General features: G+C 36.7%; 1 protein-coding gene across 2 annotated transcripts; it reads right to left on the reverse strand.

The window, feature by feature from the left end:
- Window positions 1-1,092: 1,092 nt before the first annotated feature.
- cdk4 (cyclin dependent kinase 4) lies at window positions 1,093-17,487 on the reverse strand. Of its 2 annotated transcripts, XM_067587635.1 has the most exons (9): window positions 17,224-17,487; window positions 16,812-16,971; window positions 6,370-6,604; window positions 6,135-6,270; window positions 5,785-5,952; window positions 4,905-5,014; window positions 3,431-3,481; window positions 3,210-3,345; window positions 1,093-2,214 (listed from the first exon to the last, which is right to left on the reverse strand). In XM_067587635.1, the coding sequence occupies exons 3-9, from the start codon at window positions 6,585-6,587 to the stop codon at window positions 2,113-2,115; spliced, it is 921 nt and encodes a 306-aa protein (XP_067443736.1). In that variant the 5' UTR covers window positions 6,588-6,604; window positions 16,812-16,971; window positions 17,224-17,487; the 3' UTR covers window positions 1,093-2,112. The 2 variants fall into 2 exon arrangements, with proteins under 2 accessions (XP_067443736.1, XP_067443735.1); XM_067587634.1 differs by lacking the exon at window positions 16,812-16,971 and having other exon boundaries at window positions 17,224-17,486.
- Between the last annotated feature and the right edge of the window lie 6,656 nt (window positions 17,488-24,143).

Below are 24,143 nucleotides of genomic sequence, written 5' to 3' on the forward strand. Positions count from 1 at the left end.
CACAGCTTACAAAAGTGTGATGTAGAAACTTGAAACCTCCGGCGCCCATACAGTTAAACCTTTGAAATGAAAATGATTTGCATATTCATAGATTCTGGATTTTTCAATGAGGGAGAAGGAGGAGATGTAATTTGAAGTATTTTAATGAGGTAACTGAACTTTTTAGTGGAAATCCATATCAGATACATTGATTGAGTACATGAGTATTTTTACATATATCTTAAAACATGTTTGGTGTTGATCTTTAGGCAAATACTGTCAAAACACATGTGGCTAATAATGTTTCATATGTGTAGTTCAGGAGTGCAAAGACTTTTTGCACTCTGCATTTTTCTTTTATTACATTTCATATCAATTTATTGGATTTAGTTATTGTGATGAAATCGAGCCAGCGAATTGCTGAAGTACTGCTGGATGGATAATTTCAATGCTTAAAGAAATATTTTGCCATTCAGAGCAATTTAACTTAATACCTTAAAGTTGAGAAAAGGTCATAAGTTGATCTGTGTGTGAACATTTGCCAATAAGTGGGCAATTTATTGAAGTTAAGCTTGACATTCTCATATACTGCGTAGTATTGCAGATTTTTTGTCTTAGTGAACTCGTCAGATTGTTCATTTGAGACAACAGTGACAAATTGAAACAATTTAAAGGGGAACTCTGCTTATTTTCCCATCATCTTTACTTGTCATGGGGAGTACAAATCAGCCTGTAAAAACAGTTGCATACATTGAGTTTGAAAGCTGCATAAATATTTTCTGTGGCTCTGGAGGGAACTTGAGAAAAACAAGAAAATAACCCCTTGTGATGTCATCATGGACACATTGAAACTCTTTGTTAGAAACTTGTGGAAAGACAAGTGTGTTTACCAAACAGGAAAAGTCAAACAAAAAGACAATATTAAGTTGCATTGTGGGAGGTGTTTCTGGAGCTTGACCTGCAGCATATTAGTATCTCTGCTGCATCGATTTTGATAATTATTTTTTACTTTTAGTGAGTCCCCCAAAGAATACTCCTTTAAAAAAAATATTCCTTAATTCCTATGTGAAACACTTCCCTTAAACAATTCACCTGCAAAAAAACAAAAAAGGAAACAGTGCTTAACCATTTATTTGGTCAATTTTACAGGACAAACAGCAGGTGTGGTAAGGCTACTTGGTCTTTTTATTTTTGCTTGTATTTAATATAGTTCATCATATTTTCAACAAAACATTGTTAGTCCATTTCAGTTTCGTAGAATCACATTTATTGATTTTATATGGACTGCCATCTATGTAATAATACACAAATGAAGCCTGAATGTGATTAAAACTGTTTTTTTAATTTATTTGTAGTTGCAGTGCTGATTGATTTCAGATGGTTTTGGCAACAGACAAAAAAATGTTAAACATAAGAATGAAGTCCACCCCTTCAATCTTCCAATAACAAAAACAATTTCTTTCACTTCATGAAAGTATTTGAGGGCAATACCAGTATTTTTTTGTGTCATGTGTGTCTTTCTTGTGCGTTTTTCTTCTTCTTATACTACTCGTTTCCTCTCATCATGATTTAAATACAATTATGTTTAATAATTATAATACAGATTTATTTCTGACACAGGCTTGTGGTGTTTTTGTTCCTTTTGTATGATAAATATGAACACAAATACAGTAAAATCACTAACGACTAGCTGTTCTAACCCTCTGAGGCGTCACTTCTGTCAGACTTTCTTGAGCCCATAACAAGAAAAGATGACATCCCTGCTTCCTTCTGTCTAAACACTGTACAAAATTAACAAGAGTAACATTTCAGAGTAGATGACAGATGTTTCTGTACGAGTCCCTGCTGACAAGACTGATACAGAAAGCCAACATCAAAAACACTGGTACTGTCCTTGAAGTCATGACATGTTAACATCATTAATTGTGACATTTACACATTGGAGGTTCGTTCCTCTTCATTTCTCAGGCTTCTTTTAATCCTTTGTGATGCAGGAGTAACAAAATATATCCCAAAGCATAACCCAGACGTCTCGAAAAGGCATGGCACTGACTGAAATTGAAATCTTTTACGGTTAGGCCAGGTCTAAACTTAGACACGGTTACCTCTCCTTGCATGTTTCATTGCATCATTTCAGCTTTTTGTCTGAGTCAATGTCTCCTCGTCCCGGAAATATGGATGTTCTAGTGCATTCAGGGCAGATATTCGTTTGAAGGGGTCAAAGGTTAGCATTTTCTGTGGAGGAAAGAATAGCAGAATATTAGAGCTGTGTCACCGTCAAATTTTAAGTCTTAAAGTATCAGTTCTACATTTTTAGAAATATACTTATTTGCTTTCTTGCTGAGAGAGTAAGGTGAGAAGATTGATGCTACTTCCATGTCTGTGTGGTAATTATGAAGCTGGTTAGCTTAGCATTATAATGGAAACAAGGGGAGAACAGCTAATCTGACTGTTCAGAAATAACAAAATCTGCCTACCACCACCTCTAAAGCTTATTAATTAACATGTTATAACTTGTTTATCTGTACAAAATCCATATTGCAAAAATGACAATTGGCCATTTTGCAGGATGTAATGTCCTGGACTATTTCTTGGCCGGGACCAGTTGCTAGGCAACGAGCAGAGACTCCAGGACATTACTGGTAAAAAAAAAAGTCAAGAAATAGATCAATAAAAATTTAGCTTACAGAACTCTTTAGCTTCCGTTGGTCATTAGGATTTAGATATTTAATTTAGTGATTTAGTGATAGTCTAACTCTTGCTTAAAATGTTTTTTCTATAATTCTGCACTTAAACCTATATTTTCTAAATCATATGGAGAGAAACAGAATAAAATATATGTATGAAGCAGAATAAAATATACTGTCATATTTGAGTATTATTTAAGATATGTTTTAGTCACTGGTTCAATCACAATGTTTCCTTCTTTAGGTTTGCTGATAAACGTTACACCAATCAGTTTTGAGTTAAGTTTTATTTTCAATTTTACCAGCACTGTGTAATCTCGCCCCTCGTTTCACCAGCTGGATAAGTAACATCACTTTCAAGAACTTGAAGTTTGCATCATTGAAATTCTTGTGGCTTGTTCACCAAACTTGGAGCAAAGAAAATTCCTCTGAGGTTGCTTATCTGTTAGTCCTGATTTAAACTCTGTATACAGATGAAAAATTGATCAATTACCAGGCAGGATGGGCTGCCACTTTAATGTTTAATTCATGGCAAAATCTTACCAGCAATAGTTGCGCCCCCTGCTCATTTATCTCTGGAACAAAGTCAGTGATTGGTCGAGGGAAGAGAGGGGGGAAGTTTTTTCTTGAAAGTGTAACATCAGTCGGCCACTCCTCCTCTGGTGGCAAGCCAAAAACTCTGAAAACAAACATCAGTTTTAATGAATTATCAGCCAGTGCATCTCCTAGTCTGGTAAAAGTGAGGGAAAATGTTTGATACTCACTGAAAAATTTTCCCAAGTTGGTCCACTTCTGAGTCTCCACAGAACAAAGGTCTAAAACAGAAAGTTTACACAAAAGTTAATAGATTGAAGCTGATTTATTGCCTGCTGATCATTACTTCGCCTTCACATGTGAATCAGCAAAGTAGCAAACAGATTAAGACACAGATTACCAGTTTTGCATGTGAATTATGAAAGATTAGTTAAATGATCAACTTTTTGCAACATCTCACCCAAATCAACTAATTTGTGTCTAATTAATGTTCATGAGTTATAACATTATAACACACAATATCTCTGCTGTGTCCATGTATCATTACATTGTCAACATCATTATATTAACTGTTGACAAAGCAATTATTCAAGGCATGAATCTCTATAAAAAAAGTTGGCCGCCGACTGTCTCCATGCAACGTGTCATTTTTACCACTAGATGTAGCTGTGGTGTATGTCTCTGCACTGGAGTGACTGGAAAGCTTTCTGCCATACATAGACAACCCAGTCACAAAATACTTAATATGGTCTCCAAGCAGAATGACTTGACCTAACAGATTATAGCATTTGATTGCAGAAAATGTTTGTGCACATGTTAACACCGGTCAATTTTTGGGTGTGTTGAAGCGGGTCAGAGTGTGTGATCTGTCAGTGGGTTTGTATCAGCAGACATGATGCTGATGACAACTGGGTTCAAGAAGAACAGTTGCATTATATGTCAGCGCCCAAACTGTATTTTTGTATGTTTGGAGTAAATTTATCGTACATCTGGTTGAAATAAAACACTTGGATGTGCTGTAATATAAGGTGTAACACTAAAGCCCAGCTGTTTCTCACCAGTTCACCTCCCGACAGTCTGAAGCTGCAGACCAGATTTCCCTAAGGCCACAGATAACCTCATAATGTGAGCCATTTACAGATAAAATCTGAACCCTGCTGAACTGCTGGTAAAGTCATCACTGCTTTGAGTTAAAAGCCTGATACCAACATCACAAGGTAACGAGTGTACCTGCGTCAGTCAATGAAATACGAGCCTAAAAGTTGGAGAAAACTGTGTAGTGTCTGAAGATCTGTTTTAGTGTGTTTGTTACTGTAGGCTGGAAAAAAATGCTACAAGTGAACATACTCCAGGCAGCAATTATGTTTTCTCTGAGCTGGCCTGAGGATATACACGAGAAACTAGAACTAACTTTATAAGCATAAACCTCCGCCTTGCAAAGATACATTCAGGATATGTAATCAAATCAAATGAATCAGATCACCAGCAAAATCCAATGAACTGTTGTGCTACTCTCTCTTTTCACCAAACTACATCAAAATCCGTTCATGTTACCTTTTCGAAAGGCAATCACAGTTATTTCAACCTGGACTTAACACACTGACACAGACATACACATATGCTGTATTGACTTATCATGTCATCATAACACAGGAACAATGTGACGTGTCTTTTTCAGTATTGATCATTATTCTGCTGACTTACTTGCGTCTGAACATCTCAGCAAAGATGCAGCCGGTGCTCCAGATATCCACAGGTGTGGCATAACTCGACTGTAGCAAAACCTCAGGGGGTCGATACCACAGTGTCACCACCTGAGAGATACATATAAGTTAAAAAAATAAATAAGTGTTACAAACAAACAGTAACATTTATAGTAAATTAAGGAGTTAACTATACTGGTGGGTTTGCATGTTTTGCCTTGCTGATTTGTACTTGTGTGTGTCTATAGCTTAAAACTGTCCCTTAAATATGAATTCAAGGACAGCTACTGTCAAAACATCAAATTCATGCTAGTCGTTCATGCTTGTCAGGAAATTAAACTCAGAAGTCAAATAATAGGCAAACATGAACATTGACAAAAGTGTAATGTGAAGTTAGCAGCGTTTTACATTCACAAGGTTAATGTTTGGCAGCAGACTGTCAAGTGTGTCAAGACACTGAACACACCTACCATGAATAATCTCTGAAGGTCACTGAAACCGGCGGACTGAATGATTAAAATCCTTAAAAAATAACTATTGTGATGTACTGACTTTGGTATTACTTCCTGCACTGCTGTGCTGTGTGTGTAAAAATAATATTAATTGAGAAAGCAACCAATTTCTTTCCTTCAAAAATATATTTTTTGTTTTTCCTTCTGACCAGAACTAATGTGTCTTTTTCTGTAGCGGACCTCTGAAACATGTCATCAGTTCAACATCATGTTTATAAGCAATTCTAATCGAATTAGGAAAAGCCATTAAATAACAAGGTGATAAAACAATGCTTTTTGAGCTGTTTAAGAGGTATTTTATGCTGGTATGCTGTGAGAAAATACGGTTTACATGACACAATAAACAACTGGTAACATCCGGGTTCTTACCACAGGAGTGAGGGCCATGTGGCAGCTGTAGATCCTGGCCAGTCCGAAGTCGGCCAGCTTCACCTGGCCCTGGCTGGTTACCAGAATATTCTCTGGTTTCAGGTCTCTGTGCATGACACGGTTAGAGTGAAGGAATGCAACACCGCACAGCAACTGCCTCATCAGGTCCTGCGAAAAACACACACTCACTTCAAAACAAGCATATCTGAAGTGAAACTAAATATTTCAACAGATATTATGCTTCAAAAAGAGACTAAATAACGAAAAGCTCCATCTTTTCAATACAGTTTTCTCCCTTCTGACCTATCTGAAAAGTTCATAGTTTAGATGTTGTTTCAGTCAGTTCGTACTTTTATGCGGTCAGGGGATAATCCTGGAGCTGGAGCTCTCTCTAGGTATGTCTTGAGGTCTTGGTCCACGTGTTCAAACACTAGAGTGACTTTAGTCTCCTGGTCCGACCTCTGGGTGGCACATACATCCATAAGCCTGGCATGTACAAGAAAAACAGTGACTTCTGTGAGAGGTGTTCACAGTGAATTGTAGACAACACAGACTAAACAGACAACACTTTGATAACTGTCTTACCTGACCACATTGGGGTGGTCAAACTGCTCCAGCCTTCTCAACAGAGCCACCTCTCTGACTGTGGAGACTGGGAGGCCATTTTGGTCTGTCTGGACACGCACGCTCTTCAGAGCCACAAACTGCCCGCTCTCCGTGTCCCGGGCCTTATAAACTGTCCCATAAGCGCCCCCTCCGATCTCTGCCACTGGCTCATACTGGATGCTGGAGCCGTGGGCCATGACCAGGTTCAAACAGACTGAAAGACAAAATATGACAGACATAAGAGATGCAAAAGTGACAAAATCTTTACTTAATGAGACGATGAAAGGTGATAATGTTACATGGAGAGTACACTGTTTTATCTGAATAAAATATAAGACATGTCTTATTGTCAGTAGCCTCCATCACCCCAATTGCCGTCTATTGAGGGACATCTTACTTCTATGGACTTTGACAAGCACAACATTGGAAAAAAACAACAACAATCACTTCAATTCACTTATTCACTTATCACTTATTCCACCACAACAGTCTGTTCTGAAAGTGTGAACTCCTCCCCAAACAAGTAGGAAACAGAGATTTTGTAACATCGCGCCAACATGCAGCCTGAAGCTGATCTCCTGAAAGTGAACAGGAACAAACTAGGAAATCTTAACTTTACTTTATACACATCACTATATAATAGAAAACAACATAGTCTCTCCCCATTACCCTTCCTCTTGGGTCTCACTGTCAACCAAAACACCCCTCGACCCAACCCCATCCGGTCCACAGCTTATGAATGAAAATAGGAAGTATGGTTGCATCAGAAATCTGATGTAATACCATAAAGATACTTGAAGGAGATACAGCTTGTAGACTTAATGAAAACAGGCATGCCGACGAAGGCGAGACACAAAAAAACATCCAACAACCAACAATCCCTGAAATAAATCCCACAGATCTGGGATAAGTAATGAATTGTTAATTGATATTATTATTATTTATTATCTTTATTTTAGTTTCTTCTTTGTTTCCTTTTCTTCAAACGTCTCTTCATATTTGTCATTTCTTATTATTATAGTATTATAGTCTATATCCAAATACAATAGAAGTTTGTATCTCTAAATGTTGTAAATTATAATAAGACTATGAGTCTACAGACAGTTAGCAGAGCTGTGAGACTAAACTTAGGCACAGTGGGGCTTTGAGCTAAATGCTAAAGTGAATGACAATATTAACAGGTGGATGCTTGGCAGATTTATTGTTTACAATTATTTACCATTATTTCACCAATAGCGAACATGGAGTAGCCAGTTAGCATGCTAACATCTGCTAACTGGCATAAAGTACAACTGAGACTGATGAAAATGTCTATTTTAAAAACCAAAGACTCAACAAATTAACATTTTAACCAAATAATAGATGAAAATTTATCCATCCAATATTGGTTAAGTATTTCAGTCTGAACCAAAGTGTTGGACCGACCATCGTTATGATCCATAGAGACGCCACTAGCGTAGCTAAAAACGACAATGAACATCTGACATTAACATAACAGTTTAATGAACTCTCCATGAACTCTCTGTACTGGACAAGTAATGAACTCTCTCATATTCTGGCTGTGAGAAGCTGGTGAATCCCCAGCAATAAAAGACAGAACTGTGCTTGAGGCTAAGAAATAACACACTGCAGAAATTGAAACTCAATTCCCACCAAACCTTTTACAATCAAAATTAACAGATGCTCCTCAACAGCTCTTGTGCTTGAATATCCATTTCTGAATGAGTACAATATTTTCAGTCACATTGCCAGCAGTCTGTCTCAGAAATAACTTTTCAACCACTTTCAAGTGTCAACAGAAGACACTTTCATGTTCAGACCTCTCTTTATAGGAAAGTCTACTGTGTTTGTGTTTTCTTGAGCTCTGAAAATTCCTTCAAATACTGTTTCATTTCACCTGTAGCAGCACCACCCTTTGTTTTACTTGTTTAATGTGATTCAAGCTTTTGCAGCCAGATGACCTCAGCTTGTTAGGAGAGAGTTGTTATTCCAGGCGTTCTCCAGTGACTCCACAGCTGCCGGATGCATCAGCGCGAGGAGGAGGAGGAGGAGGAGGAACGCAGCGGTGTGGAGGAGAGCTTCATTTAGGAATAAGTCACAGCAGCTGGCAACGTATGAAGCAGTAAACCAACCGGCCCTCATCATCAGTGTCCAGACAGGGGAAGTGGAGCAGTCTTGTCTGTTCTCACTGACAGTATAACCCAACAAACTGAGCTGGTGTAACAACGCACTCTACAAACCAGGACAAGGGCTGTTTTTCTGCTTATGTTATTCCACTTGTAAAACAGACTGCTTCACACTGTCTGCCAGTGTAGTGTGGTGAGAGGGCAGCTGAATACAGAGGCGGCAGCATCAAAGAGAAGGATGCTGTACAACCCAACCTCCTGATGAGAAGAAGCACCAAGAGTTAGCTGAGCTCTTCTGGTTCTGCGCTGTATGAACCTGTAGTGTGGCTGTGAAAATATCAGCTAGTAGAGGAGAGTTAGCAATGTGACTAAAACCTTTATCTATATAAATAAACATTAATGAGTTGAATAGCACATTTTTAAAAACAAAACACGACTGAAAAAAAACGTATAAATGAATAAGTGGAAATCTGAATGAAAGAGTGTTTTGTATTAAATATCTAAAGAAAAAAAACCCATTATGATACTTCATTACAATGATACCGATATATTCTGTAATTCAATTACATCATAAAGAAGATATGGTCACTGATTTGCAACATTACTCACAATGACCTAACACAACCGGAGATATTAAAGTACAGTTACCTTGGTATACAAGCTAAAGCTAAATATCTCACACTGGATACATTTCTATTGTCTCATATTATACAAAACAATCAGCTAGAGGCCTGCAACTAATGAATTTTATGATTATTTCATTATTGAGTAATTTTTTGGTCTGTCAGAAAATAGTGAAAAATGTTGATCACTGTTTCACAAAGCCAAAGATGCAGCCTAAAATGTCGTGTTTTGTCCCGATCAACAGCAACCCAAAGATATTCAGTTTTCAATCATAGAAGAGTAAAGAAACTGAAAATATTCCCATTCAAGAAGTTGGAGCCAGATCATTTTTTCTTTGAAAAAAAATGACTCAAAATGAGGAGTCAATCATCAAAATAGTTTCTGATTAATTTTTGTAATTGACTAATCATTGCAGCCCTAATCAGCTATATTTATTAAACACCAAAAAGGTGAAAAAGTTTAAACACAATCAGGCTGCTATGAACATTACCAACCTACCATTAAAATATATACAAACTCTAAACATGCATTATTAGAGTGGCGAGTAGAACAAGCTGTAAACACAACACTGACACATTATCACCTTATTAAACTGCATTAAGTCATTGGAGTCGTGATTCTGGACAAATGTAAGTCCAACATTCACTCTCCTGTCAACTGTTCACTAGCTAGTTTCTAACCTTGTCTGTCTATCTTTGTTTGTCTGTAGATTTTAGAGCTTGTTTGCTGGAAAACAGCCGCCCACTGTGACTAGAAATGACGCAGATGAGTGAACTGAAACAGTAAAGTTGTAGGCTGGAAAACAATGAGCTGAGAGACAATGAGCTACAACACTCTGTAGAGTTGAGAGGAACCACAAAGTTGGGTGATGATTCTCTGTGGGTTTGTCACTAAAGACGACCCCCTTTAAAATACAAGTAGTCGTTTGACCCATCATATTAAAATATTGATTGGTGCAGCTTTAACAATAGATAGAAGTGATAAAGGCTTCACCCACACGGTTCCCCTTCTCAGTGCAGTAGTAGAGTAGTTCATAAATAATTCTCAGTATGTTTCAATCATCCTGGCAGCAGGTGTGAACTATGCTTGGAGCTAACTTGTGCACGCCTTTTTTTTTTTTTTTTTTTTGCTATCCAGCTCTCAGTGCCGACATCTATTAAAGTGATGCCTCATAAGAGCTCTCCAGGTACTTTGGGTGCAAAGCGCTGAAATGTGTGACATTTTTAGTCAGATCTAAAGAGGAATTTACCAATGCTGCTTCTACAGGCTTCCCACACATACCCACAGACAAAATTTCAAAACTTTTTCATGACTTTTCAAGGACCCATAATATAATTTCCATGACCATTCACAACCTTTAAACACATGAACAGGAGGGTACTTTACTTAATCATTGTATTAAAATTAAACAGCAACCTTTTTCTTTTTTTTCCTCTAATAGTCGGTTATTTTCATCCACTTCAAATACTCCAGGCTACAGGCACTGTCATTACATTGCCCTTTATTACAGAAATAGCTTTACAGGCACTTAGAATAACAAAGCCTGGCACTGGCATTCAAGCGTCAGGGAAAACTGAACTGACTAATACACGATTAAAATTGTATTATCAACTCAAAAAAAGGCTTTAACAAAAAACACCTCTTGCCCCACAAGATGTGATACAACTACTCAAACATGCTATATTCAATTATTAGCTGCTCTAGCATGGCTTTCCTTTGAAGTTATTATGAACTGTTTGGCACAACAAGCCTGTGCACACTGCATACACAAATGTACACAATGTATTCTTGAACAATTACAGATATGCCCTTCATATGACAGCCATAAGAAAACAAAGCAGTATGATGCTACATCAAGCAAATAACTAACATTCATCCATCATGGTTTGTGTTTTAAGTTTGAATTCAACATTCAGGTCTACTCCTCCCATTTTTTGTGTAATTTCTATTCAATGTCCTTGTCTAAATCTGACAGGCTTGCTCTCTTGTTTTTCGCTGTGTGCTGCAGGCTATCTGACTTAATGATAAATGTCATTTCGAGTCGCCTCTGCCTTCTCTGCAAATTCATCAGCAGACTGCTCAAAATGTTGAATGCCTGACTCGGGCTGTTTTCTTTTTTAGCTTCATTTCCTGAAGTTCATCTGCTATGCTCTTCCTTTTGTCAGCTTTTAATTTGCTTTCTTTTTCTTTTCTCTTGTTGTCAAGGTATGCCACACACCTTTTTTCTAGCGCTTGAAGCAGATATCTGAAGCTTCTTGGTGATGGTGACTTTCTCAAGGCCACAAGCTGCCCAGATGCTATCAACTATTCAATCTTCCTTCATATTCTCCACCATGACTTGCTTATTCACCGAAAACCCCTCACTCCACACTGGCTTGTCCATGGGAAAGATTTTGGATCACAACTTCTCCAGCCAGACTGTGCAGCAGTGGTCTTGTGGAGTAGCACATCAAGACCGTCAAACTTGGGATGAAAATGAGCAAAAGCAGAAGATGACGCAGCAACAAGGAATTCTCTGAATTCTTCTAAGACTTGGTCACAGTTTATTATGCACCCACTTGGTTTGCAGCAACCAGTGTATGAAGGACTCCTTTCATCTTCTCCGCACACACGGGTCCTTCTTGGAAACCATCAGTCTGGGGTCAAGACACTGCATATTTCTTACCAGCAGGTGGTTCACTGATGCCTAAAGCAGGAGTTTAGTTAAGAGAGTTGTAAGAAAGGCCCTGGTCTCCATTCCTATTTCTAGCACCTGCCTCTCTGTGATTTTGCTTGTGCCTCTGAGCTGTTTGATGAATGTTTCTGCCACAAATCCAACATCAATTTTGCCAGCATCCTTGTGGAGGGAACAATCGTCAGTGCTGATCAGGAGAAGCTTCTGCATGTTAGTGGCTTGTTTCAGGACGCTGTCCTTTATAAACTGCTCCATAAGCCCTTACAGCAAAGACAAGTAAGATGCAGCAACGAATGTGTTGAGGTAGGCGGCTTTAGTGCTCCCACATGTAAACCGTCCAGCGATCTTGGTGTCTGGGAACATCTTCGAAAACAGGGCCCAAACATCACTACATGAATAGTATGAACAGTGCGAAACTGCCACTTTAAAGTAATGATCTCAAAGATTTTCATTTAAATAAATGTTTGTTAAGTTGCTATCTATTGCCAAATTACAGTTGTGATTGCATGTACCACTTATTGCCAAAGGTGTCGCCAAAGAGAACAAAACAAAAGATCTTCAAGATTGTTACTTTCAGTAACAGTCAAACAGGACAGTCAAAGTCCTGTTAGCAACTGGTGCTGGTGTTTAAGTGCTTTGCTTCATTGGTGTAGCACCCAACGTACTCTGGTCGGAAGCAGACCGTGGTCCACTTGCTGGCTTTGCTGTGCTTTTTCACCAAGTTGAAAAATGTCAAGATTGGGGGGCCATCTCGCAAAGTCTTCTCATGTTGGATGTGCTTCATTCCTTTAACATGACTTGTGAGGACTGCCTCCCCCATGTTTCTAATATCAAAGCTCTTTAGGCAAAGCTTTCATGTAGCACTCCAGCATCTTTTTCTGCTTCTAACCAAAGTTTATATCAGTCGTTAGAGAGCCGTGAAATATAAACTACCGGACAGTGGTGTGAAATTGAAGGGTCATAACATAGTCACAGAATGTTACATTAGGCCAAAAGCTACAGAAATTTGGACTTGCACATCAAAACTATACGTGGAAGATTATCCACAGAAGATTACTGTAACATAGTGTAATTAATTTCATTACAGACAGCACAATTCATTTCCATGACTTTTCCAAAACTTTTGATGATTTTACTGAATTTCATGACTTTTCCAGGCTAGGAAAATGAGATTTTAAAATTCCATGATTTTTCCAGGTTTTCCATGACCATGAGAACCCTGCTTCTACAATCACCAAATGTTTTACAATCCATGAACGCAGGACAAAGTACCTGACCTGAGAGAAGTCAAATGACTCACTGAATGGAATGCCATTTTAAAGCAAATACACTTAACGCAGGACTTTTGGTCACCGCTCTGCCAGCACAGGAAGCACCTCTAACCAAACTGCTTTTCTGTCCCACTGCTCCACATGTTCCTCCGGCTTTTCCATCAACTCCACCCCTGTGGCCTCCTGCCAGGCAGCAGGCATACAAACAGTAAACAGCCTCGTCTCACTTCTTCCCCTCCTTTTGTTCCAAGTCAAAGCCTTTAATCTGTCAAACCAGTATGATACTATTCCCCTGGAGTGGGAGGAAGCCTCACCTACTCCGTTTCCATCTGTGCTTTCCCCCACCTCCACCAACTCCATAATCATACCTGTCACCTTTACACCCAGCACACATCTCTCTGCTGCTCCTGTTCTTCCTACAGTACAGTTTTGGCTCACCTATTCACTGGTGGCAGTTCAGTGGTCAGCTATTTTCACCTACTCCTATGTGTAGTTCAGTTTCAACACCATTTATTTATTACCTACCAAAGCACTGTCACTATCTAGATCACCTCCTGCCAGTGAAAAAAAATATTATTCTCCTATATTTTATTCAGTTCTTGTGTATAAATGTTACAGGTTAAATAGTAAATTTGCATCTTTTCTTGGAAAGCTGAGTCTTGACTTAATTTTACCACAATTTTCATAATCTAATACATATTACACTGTTTTTTGTGTGATTTTATACATTTTAGAGAGTCCATCTTAAATCCAGGATTATGTAAATATATATATAACTAATTTGATAGTTTGGATTCAGTCAACTAATGCTGTACTCAGAGAAGTGTGTGTGACTTTGACGTTAAGAGTAAAAAGCTAAACTTCTTTAGAGCCCTGCTGCTGTGTCAGACTGTGTATAAGCTCTGAACACCTTGGACTTGTTAAAAGGCAGAAAAATGTTTCTGCGTAGGGGAGTGAAAAAAAAAAAAAAAGTACAGCAACAAAAAAAGACCAGAAACACACTCTGCTGAAAGCCAAACACTTCAAAAAGGAATTCACTCTTTTGTTGTACACCACTTTAATTTTCCAAGGTTAGTACTCCAAAATCGAATGCTCTAAATAGCTGTCAAAATTTTTGTTTACAGCATGAGACAGCTTTTTTTGAAATGCAATTTTGTACACATGATTTTCAACCTAAGATGTACCTATAATAAGGGTTCATTATATCTTAGGGTATTCAGTGAAGTGATAATCGATCGGGTTAAAACACTGCTAAAAATAAACATGACCTTAGCCAACATCGGGCTTGAACGTTTGTAGCCAAAGATTTGAATATTCACATAAGCTGCCAAACCACAATTAATGAAGTGGTCAGTATAATTCAAAGTGCACCGTAGTTAATAAGAAGGAAGTGATGTTGCATTATTCATGTCGAACACACCACATTTCTTCCGATTATGCAAACAAAATGTTGAGTCAGTGTCTGCGGATAAGACTCTGCCTGCATGCCGTGTGTCTGCAAAAAAATCCAAATTCCTGTTATCCATGTCATCACTGAGATGAGGATTAGACTGTCAACAACATTTTCTTTTCTGCTGACTCCATTCAGCAATACAGGAAAAATTATATCACCAATAAAACCAAAGAAACTTGTGTTGATTTTTTTTTCCCCCCTCATGAACAAACTGTAACTTAATGACTCTTCTCTAAAACTGTCAATCTTAATTTATAAAGATTTGCATAACTACATAATCAAAAAGCAAAAAACTCAACTACACGGGTTAAACATTATTTGTATTGCTACATACATCTACAGACAACCAGTAAACAATCACTTAACTAATGAAACTAATCACATAAATTAATCACATAAAGATTGTTTTTAGTTTTTGTTTAGTGTTTTTTTGTTACAATCTTGCAGAAATCAAAATTCATTACTCATAGTTTTTAATTATTGAACTTGTTTAAATAATTAAATACGTTTTTTAAGCGCATAAACAAAATGATAAATCATCTATATTTCCAAAATTCTGGCCTCATTCATCTATTTTCTAATAAAGTTATTACAACACTCATAATGAGGAATATGTATCTTTTTATATTAAAAATATATAAATATTACAAACACAATAATACAGAATGCTTTCAATTATTATTTATGATACATTTATATAGAATCAAATGTGTAACAATTTTCAGGCAACTAACAACTAAGAATTAATATTTTAAACAATCAAATTTTTTTTTTCCATTTGAAAGGCTACACGGGTGCATTTTGTCTTAGTTTGACAATAAAAATTCACAAAACTTCTTAGTATGACAATGCAATCAATGTAAAACATAATGCCAACATATTTTGTATATCGCGTGCTAAAAGTGACCTGACGGTGCACCAACAAAAAGCTCCTCTGATGTTTGGAACATATGAGTGCACAGGTTGTCCAGATGTTGGTTGTATTATAAAAGCCATTAAGCTGATTTTTATCATCCACCACTGATGCCAGTAGGCAGACTGTCACAGAAAGGCCAAGAAACAGAGAACATATCTGAAAAAACAGTAAAGTGAGAGTCCGAGTGATTTTTTATAGTTTGAAATTCTGGTAACGATATATAGGATGATTTTCTTCTCATTCTTTTTTAGTTAAAACACAAAACTTAAATATTTTTCATGAGAAGAAACATTTCAGTGCTCCATCTGTGGAGAACAAAATAACAGTGGAAATCATGAACCACTTTGCCAATTCAAATAATCTCAGTTAATTGTTACATAGTTCGTCCACTTTTTCCCTGAACTAAGTGATCACACCAACATTCAAAATACACTTTGGTACACACGTCAGTACGTAGTCGCAGTTACATTCAGTTCAGCACAAAACTAGATCCGTAGAAGCACAGTTTATAAGTTTAATAGCCAAGCAGCCACGTGTTTGCGACACAGTTATCTCATTGTGATAGTTTGTGGCTTTTGCTGCCTTTCAGAAAACTTTTAAGTAGCAAGTATTGACAGCTGAGTTGACACAGCTCGCTCAAGTCACCAGTGAGGAGCTCAACTGCGACTCCAAAGCAGCTGATTCGGTCAGTGATGATGGTTTTTCATTGCAGTCAGTTCAGGGGTAAAAGATTTGTTCCTACATGTATTCTAATCACCTCTAAAACAAACTATATGAGACCATCACTGCTTCTATACTACCTCAAACATCTTTTCTTGTTACTTATACACGCACCGATACTGATCAATCTGGGATAAGCTAATACTGGCGGATAATACCTTCCGGGCCACTTTTATCTGTCCGATCCCTGCGGTGTCCTCACCTGAGTTTCACTGCAGGGTAAAACACAACTAATTGATTGATTACTGGATTACTGATCTATCTTGTTAGAAGTACTTACTGTCTCACAATGAATCATCAGGCGTTTGATCATTTGTCAAACCTCCTGTGGGCAGGAAGTGGTCAGGCTGTACATGACTTGTCACCCTAGAAACATCTGCTCTTCCCCCCCCCCATCCCTCCCCTTATTTCCTTGTTTAGTAACAACACCAGCAGGGGATAGAGGGAGAAGACTTTGCACACAACATCTGGAAGTTTCACATGTGTCTCCCAACAGTGGAGGTCATTCATCTGACCGCCTGTAATGGCAGCTATTGATTACCAGGAGGAAAGCCTGTCATTATTGATTACCAGACAAACGGAAGTTGCCATTTCTCTGTCTCATTTAATCCATCGATCTGGCTTGATAAAAACTCACATTAAGCCGGACATTGAAGGCCAGCTTGTGGGCGGAGGCAGAGAGAAACAGGCCCGACACGTGGTGCTCCTCCATGGCGCTCCTTTGTTAATTAAACAGGCAAAGAAAAGTGCAGCAACAAACAGGCCACACAGACTTTCTCTCCTCACCTACATGTTCACTGACGTGGCGGAGAAGGAAAAACAGTAAAAAAAAAAAACAAACAAAAAAAAAACACACACACACACAAACACAGACATAGCTGGAGCTTGATGATCTCCGCCTGCAATAACTTCCATTTCCACATTATCTGTGCCACATTACATAAACGTCTCATGTCCGCTGCCCAAGTGTCACACACACACATACACACACATCAACACACTCACACACATGGATCACAAGCATGTAAAAGACATGTAAGCCCACTCACCTCGGCTGCTCTTTGCTGTGGCAGGTAAGCTTTGGCTTTAGCTTTATGAGGAGGACATGCTAATTGATCTGCCACGTATAACTCCTGCAGAAATGGGTCAGAAGTGGCAGGTCGGGTTTGAGCTGAGGTTTTCCAGCCCTGACACCGGGTCTGATGAGGACAAGAAGCCAATCGACCGATATGATTTCGGCCTTTTTCTTCCAGTCTACACTCTTTTAGGGTTGTCGCTTCCTGTTGCTTCAAGCAACTCTAGTCGGAGGCGGAGCTTCAATCTTCAGCTGCACATCATGTTATGTGGCATCCAAACTTTTAAGTGACAGTTTTAATCCTGACATGCAGGAGGATTTTAGTCTGCGGTTGTAAAAATGTTTTCTGGAGAGAGTTTGTTTATTTCAGATGCTAAAAATTTAAACCACACTTGTTATTTCAGCATGCCACGAAGATGTTTTCTTAGTTTAGTAAAGTTTATTTGTTTTCTTAAGGAATAAAACAGACACAAAAAACATAAAACGCTCAGGAGTAAAAATGATTGTGCTGATGAGATTTAAAACAACAACAACAATAATATCTACAATTAAAGTTTATCGATGAAGAAAGAAAAAACAGAAGGAAAGAAGACAACTCGATTACATGTGCTGATAATAAAATAATTAATCATAAATAAGATATTGTAGGCATGACTGCTGGGAAAGATGCTGCAGTAGGAGATAAAGGTTTGATTCATCAAATAAGCTTTAAGTATGTATTTTAAATTTCTTGGTAAAGGTTGAATCAAGTCTGAATTTTGTGCACCTGAGTAAAAATTACATCTGTGACAGATTTTTAATATAATTTATTTTTTTGACATCAGTTTACTACATCAATCCTGTGATTGTTCTGCTCATAACAAATTCATCATATTTATTTTACAGTTGTGGGTGTAACAAAGCAAACTCTAATTACAAAATATCATAATAATTGTAATAAAATGAAACAAGTGAAGTGAAGACTATTGAAAGACAGGAAATGGGGGGAAATGTTTCCTGAATAGAGAAAAGACTCAGTAATTATTAGTTAATACATCAGGAGAAATATGTGTACTTGTACTTATACTTGAACAGATGTACTACCCATGCTCATACAATACATATACACACATACATCCATCTACAGCTACCTTTGCACATTGAACTGAATGAAAAACACAGAATTTGCAGAGTTCCCATTATATCTCCACTATGTCCCTAAAGCCCATAATGAACTGAAAAAAGGGCCTTTGCTGCTTCCTCTGCTTGGAATCAGTTGCAAAATTACCCGAATCTTCAGGAGTCTCACTGGATGCATTTAAAGTATTTCTAAATGACTTGAAGTCAGAAACATCTGGCTGTTGATGTTTTGACTGACTCATATTGCCCCTGTTTGATCCCTGATGATCCCTGTTGATGACTTGGAACGAATACTGATGAGTATTTTTAATATTTTATGATTCTGTAATTTATTCTTTATTTTCATTGTACATTTTTATGTTTTTTTCATGTCTGCAGCCCTTTTAATTGTGCTGCTGCCTATCTTGGCCGGGACACTCTTGTAAAAGAGATTTTTAATCTCAGCGAGACTTTTTGGTTAAATAAAGGTTAAATAAAATAAATATCTAATAATATAATCATATTTCAAACTTGACATCATTTCACATAGCTGCTGTTGACATTTATAGTGAAAAACATGAAATACTTTTTTAAAAGTAATTTGGATGAAAGAATATGTAAAGAACACAAAGACTCGTTTTCCCTGAGCTCATATATGTTTTTGTTGGTGAAAGTGTCTGAAGCCAGTTAGACTTCACTAACTTTACTTGTTATCAGGGACATGCTGCAATAAAAAAAAATGTAAATATATGTATAATAATGTAATAGCTACACAGCGTGTTTCGATGATGAAATGATTTATTTTGCATGTGGGAATCAGTTATTGAAATAAAAACGGTGTTCAGTCATCAGTATGATGGCTACACTGATGGCTGCTGGGATTAATCTTAAAATATAAATACAGTACAGAAAATGCCCTTCTGTATTATAACTTTATAATAAACTGATATTAACTGATATTTTAAAGAAAAAATATTTAGCTACTTGGATATACTACACAAGCTGTAGTGTAATTATTTGTTTGTGAGTACTTAAACAAGTGTTGAAGTCAGTCACAATAATCTGAATAGTCAGTCCACCTTAAAACATCCAGCCGTACGTTCAGGCAGTTCTGCAGTAGAGGCTCCTGATCTGCAGCAAGAATGTTTAAACTCAGTTGTTTGCTGATAATAAACACACTTAATTGTTTACCGGTAAAGAGGAACAGAACGTACAAATGGACTGAATGGGATTCGGCATTTGTGACACAGCACTAATAATGTGCAATAAGGCTGCACCTTAAAGTCAATGACTCATTAAAGGTTAATTTCTGTTCCTTCATGGATGTTCATTGGTTACAAACAAACTGCTCAATGTTTGGCTGCTTGGAAAACAGCGTGTGATCACAAGAAAAACATTCATGGTTGAGTTGTGTTTGTCTATAAATAAAACTCCAGTTGGTTACTTATATGTTGAAACAGATGCATTTTGGATACAGTCTTTCAGAGCTTTTACAGTATTCCTTCCAGCCACTGCTCCTACATTTGTGTTCTTGCTGGATGTCAGAGGGGAAGAGAATAGACGCTGTCAGTATCTGAGGGTGCAGTACAGTGACTGCATGGGACAAAAGTCTAAAACAAGGCATTACTTCTCTAAACATTTTAAGTTGCTGCGGGACTTTCTGCCCTACAAGAAGAACTGAAACACGTACAATGATTCTGAGGGAAAGATTTCCAGGCATTTGAAGTACTTTTGTTTTTGCAGTAGAGTGTACGCTGAACATGACAATGTGTTTTGTTTTTACAGGAATTATCATGTATAAAAGAAACTGAAAATATAAAACAATAAAATGTGATCAGTGATGAAGAAATAGAAGAATTTGATCACAAAAAATTACAATAATTGTAAAGGACATAATACATTTAAAATGAAAAAACAAAACAATTAAAAGCACATTTACATACATTTTTACTCATGTAAATTCAATACTGTATATACTTGTACAAACAAATCCTCAAACCACCCACATCACATATTATACATGTGCATAATCATGTGTGAAATCAAGACAGTGAACATGTTGCAGTTTGGGCTAAAAGCAAACATTGTGATTAATTTAATTTTCATATCATGTTGAGAATGTTTTTGTTTTCGATTTATAGTTTGTTTATTTTATTGCATCATTTATTTATTTACTGGTTTATTTAACATGGACAGTGCACATTCATTGCTATACATTCATTGCTATAAATTCGCCAGAGTTAGCCAAGAGGCTATTTTTCATCTGTAGTCTCTGTACAGATGTTACAAATCACCCTGAAAAAGAGTTAAAATTACAAAGTTAATGAGAACATTTAGAAGGATGCAGAGCAACAATAAAAAGAAAACATAATATTCTTAAAAATATCATATTGTTTCATATTTTAACCACATTTTCAGCTGAAACTTCCTAGAAATCATATTTTCTCTTCTACAGAATATCAAATAATTCGGCTAAAAATTTGTTTCAGCTGTTTGATGACTGCAGATGTGTTGACTAGTTTATAGTTTTAGGACTAAATATTATTGGCTGAAAATCTTCCTGCTGGCATTTCTTTTCATTCTTTTCATTATAAGTACAGGAGGTTTTACATGTTGATACAGTGCAGGTGGCCATAGGTCAAATAATGATCAACGTACATAACTACATCTCTGATTTAAATAATCTTTGTATAATAACTACAGTGTGTTTATTTATATCCTCCTTTAAATTGACTCATGATGCCTAAATGATAAATTACATGACATCTTCATCAGTTCTTTGAACATAGAAAATGCCTGTAGCTCTGTATTGTTTACCACAACCCGCTGATAGCCTTGGACCCTCCCTTATCATACAGATGATGACATCGTACACCACCCGCTCCGGCTCTACAATCTGTATTCAGCTGTGACAAACCTGAGATTACTATCATTGAGCCAATTTTTCCAGCCAGCACAGTGTCTTCTCCTGCAGCTCTGGTGACTTCACTCTGACTGATATCTCCTCTTACTACTATATATAACTCTCTGATTACTGCCATACATCGGCCTCTTCTAATAGGACATGATATCTTCCTGTGCACTTATAAAAGCATTTCCCACCTTTAGGCTGAACTATTTTAATGAGATCCTTTATAGCACTGTAAGAAATGTTAACACAGGTGTTTCTGCATGAGACACTGATCAAGTGTTTGTACAGAGGAAGGTAGGATATACTGTATATTAAGTTATTATTTACTGTGTACCACCCACCATAGTCTCACTGTGCTTTAAACATATACTGTAGACCAATTAGATCAATCAACCAATGTTTCAGATCAGTATTTGCTCAGCATTTATTTTCAAAGATATTTTTATGGAGAAGTTTGGTTCATATACAGATGACAATGACTCAGTTGTTGCTCTTAATAACAATTATAAAGCCAAAGGCTGTGTTATACAGGTACTTGACATTCAGTCAGTACATAATAAAAAATGACTAAATGAAAAACAAAAAAGCCAAAACAGTAAAATAAACTGAGAAGGAATAAGAAAGGAAAAAAGGAGAAAAGGGAACAGAGAGTCTAGATAATCCCACCCAACCCACGCTGTTAGAAACTGCTGTTATTTTTCATCAAAATGTCAACAGTATAATCTTGTTATCTTTAAATGCAGTACATTACTGTTCATTTGGGTTGATGAAATGGCTCAGACGAAAGATAACAGTATTTTACAGTATTGATTGCTTGGAGGAAAGAAAACAGTACTTTGAAATTGCATTTTGGGAACACAAACAACAGTAGAGAGTTAGCACATGTCTGCCTGGACAGTGGAGGATGATTGTTCACTCTTTTTGCTTTGCTTGGTATCACAGGCAAAATACATTTGCTACATGTCCAGTTCATCTGAATTGCGCTATTTACCCTTACTACTGTCATGATAATGATTTGGTATTTTACCATCTGATTACAACATACAACAAAATAATTACCAATTACCAGTTCAATGAGCTTTATTGGTATTAAATTATTATTATTATTATTACATATTTGTCAATACAATTTTACTAGTATATATTTTTTCATTAAGCCTGAGATCTATTCTTTGAGATTCTTTCCGACTTCTTCAGTCAGTTTTTGCTCAAATTGTTTTCTTGAAGTGAATTTTATTCCAAATTTTATTCCAGTCCAGCACTGGACTTGAATTAAGTTTTGAGATAAGAGTCTTGCTAACGAGTGACATCTGTACTGCTGCTAAAATAAAATCATTTCAGTGGCAAGTCAACAGTTCAGAGAGTGGAGCTGGACTTGTAAATTGTTTTCTTTCATGCCTCAGTACTAGTGGATTTAGTACTATAGTGGCCTATATGAATCACATCAGCAATATACAGCAATATCCTTAACTTAGAAAAAAAAATTATATAAACTTTTATAAACTTATAACTTAGAAAGAAAAACATATTATATTTGTTGTTGTCTCTCAGTGTTGCATCCATACAGGGATGCAACACTGAGAAAGGCACTCTGGCAGGATGACACGGACGACAGAGAAAGTCACCCAGAAAAAGATGACATCATTCAACCTTTGTGTATTGAGTCTACTAAAGAAACTAATGAACCTTTGAGTGGGACTTCGTATAAGTCAGTGAACCCTCTCACCCACCCACACAATCGGTCTCTTAGTCACACTTTTCATTTACTCACTGAGTCATTCTCACTCACCCACTCACTGATATTCACTGAACAACTCATAGTGGCTGTCATTCACTCATTTACTTTCTCAGTCATTCACTCACCACAAACCCTTATAAATACACACTCAACTTGGACAGTTACAGCTTGCATTAGAGGAGCCTGTTAATATATTTATAATGTTTTATTTCTTTATTTGTGTACAATGTTCAGACAGACTTCACTACTTGTTTAAGTATTTACTTTTTAAATGACTGAACTGTAAGTTTAATTACCTGAATGAGCTGCATGCTTTGTTTTTTCAATTACTTTATAAATTTGTGCAAATGTTTAGCATCTTCATTTAAAATGTTAATCAAGTGATACATGGTTTTAAAGAAACACCTTGAAGTTGTATCAATTTTCTTAAGTCACAATTCAAATGGCTGTTTATTCACTGTTAAATACTGTCAGTGAGTAATTATATCAAGTCACTATATTATATTATTATATCAAGGTTTGGAAATTTTTTAAAATTTTTTTTTAAAAAACTCACTAGTCCTCGATAGTAGACAGTTACACAATAGTGTGTCCAGTAGTATGTTGTACACATCGCAGTTTACAATCTGTACCTCTTGTGAAAAAAGTGCAAATTAATAGTAATAAACCACAATGCTTTTGGTAGCATTTTACTGTAAAAGTAGAAAATAACAGTTTTATGTTGTATTTATAAAAACAGCAACAAACTGTTAATTTCAGCAACAGCAAGACGCCATTAATTTTACAGTGAATTAATGGCAACCTGCTACCAGTTCTTTCCCCATTTTTGACAGAAAAATTGTTGAAAGTTCATGGTGTATTTTCATTCAGTCACATTCTTTCTCATTTTTGATACTTTTGAACTATTATAGATGGAAAATATAGTTTGTCTTCTAATTTCAAAATATCCTGCATTTATGATGTTTTTGAAGAACAAAGTCAAACTGTTACTTAAACTGTAAATTTCTTGGAAACAACACAAAGAGCAAAAAGTATTGTTCAGATTCATTTCTCCAATCAACTGACACATTATTGATTACTTAGAATTACCAACAAAGCCTCCTATGTGATTATGATGATATATGATATATGATGAAAGAAGCTTTCA

The sequence above is a fragment of the Thunnus thynnus genome, chromosome 4, assembly GCF_963924715.1.
Source record: "Thunnus thynnus chromosome 4, fThuThy2.1, whole genome shotgun sequence".
NCBI classification, from domain to species: Eukaryota; Metazoa; Chordata; class Actinopteri; order Scombriformes; family Scombridae; genus Thunnus; species Thunnus thynnus.

What these genes read in the sequence shown, in the direction of transcription:
- cdk4 (XM_067587635.1), bottom strand. Translation starts at nt 6,587, where the DNA reads ATGGCCCACGGCTCCAGCATCCAGTATGAGCCAGTGGCAGAGATCGGA. An exon ending in ACATGGCCCTCACTCCTGTG is followed by an intron (nt 5,015 to 5,784) that starts GTAAGAACCCGG and finishes TGTATCTCTCAG; the next exon opens with GTGGTGACACTGTGGTATCG. An exon ending in GCTGAGATGTTCAGACGCAA is followed by an intron (nt 3,482 to 4,904) that starts GTAAGTCAGCAG and finishes TTTCTGTTTTAG; the next exon opens with ACCTTTGTTCTGTGGAGACT.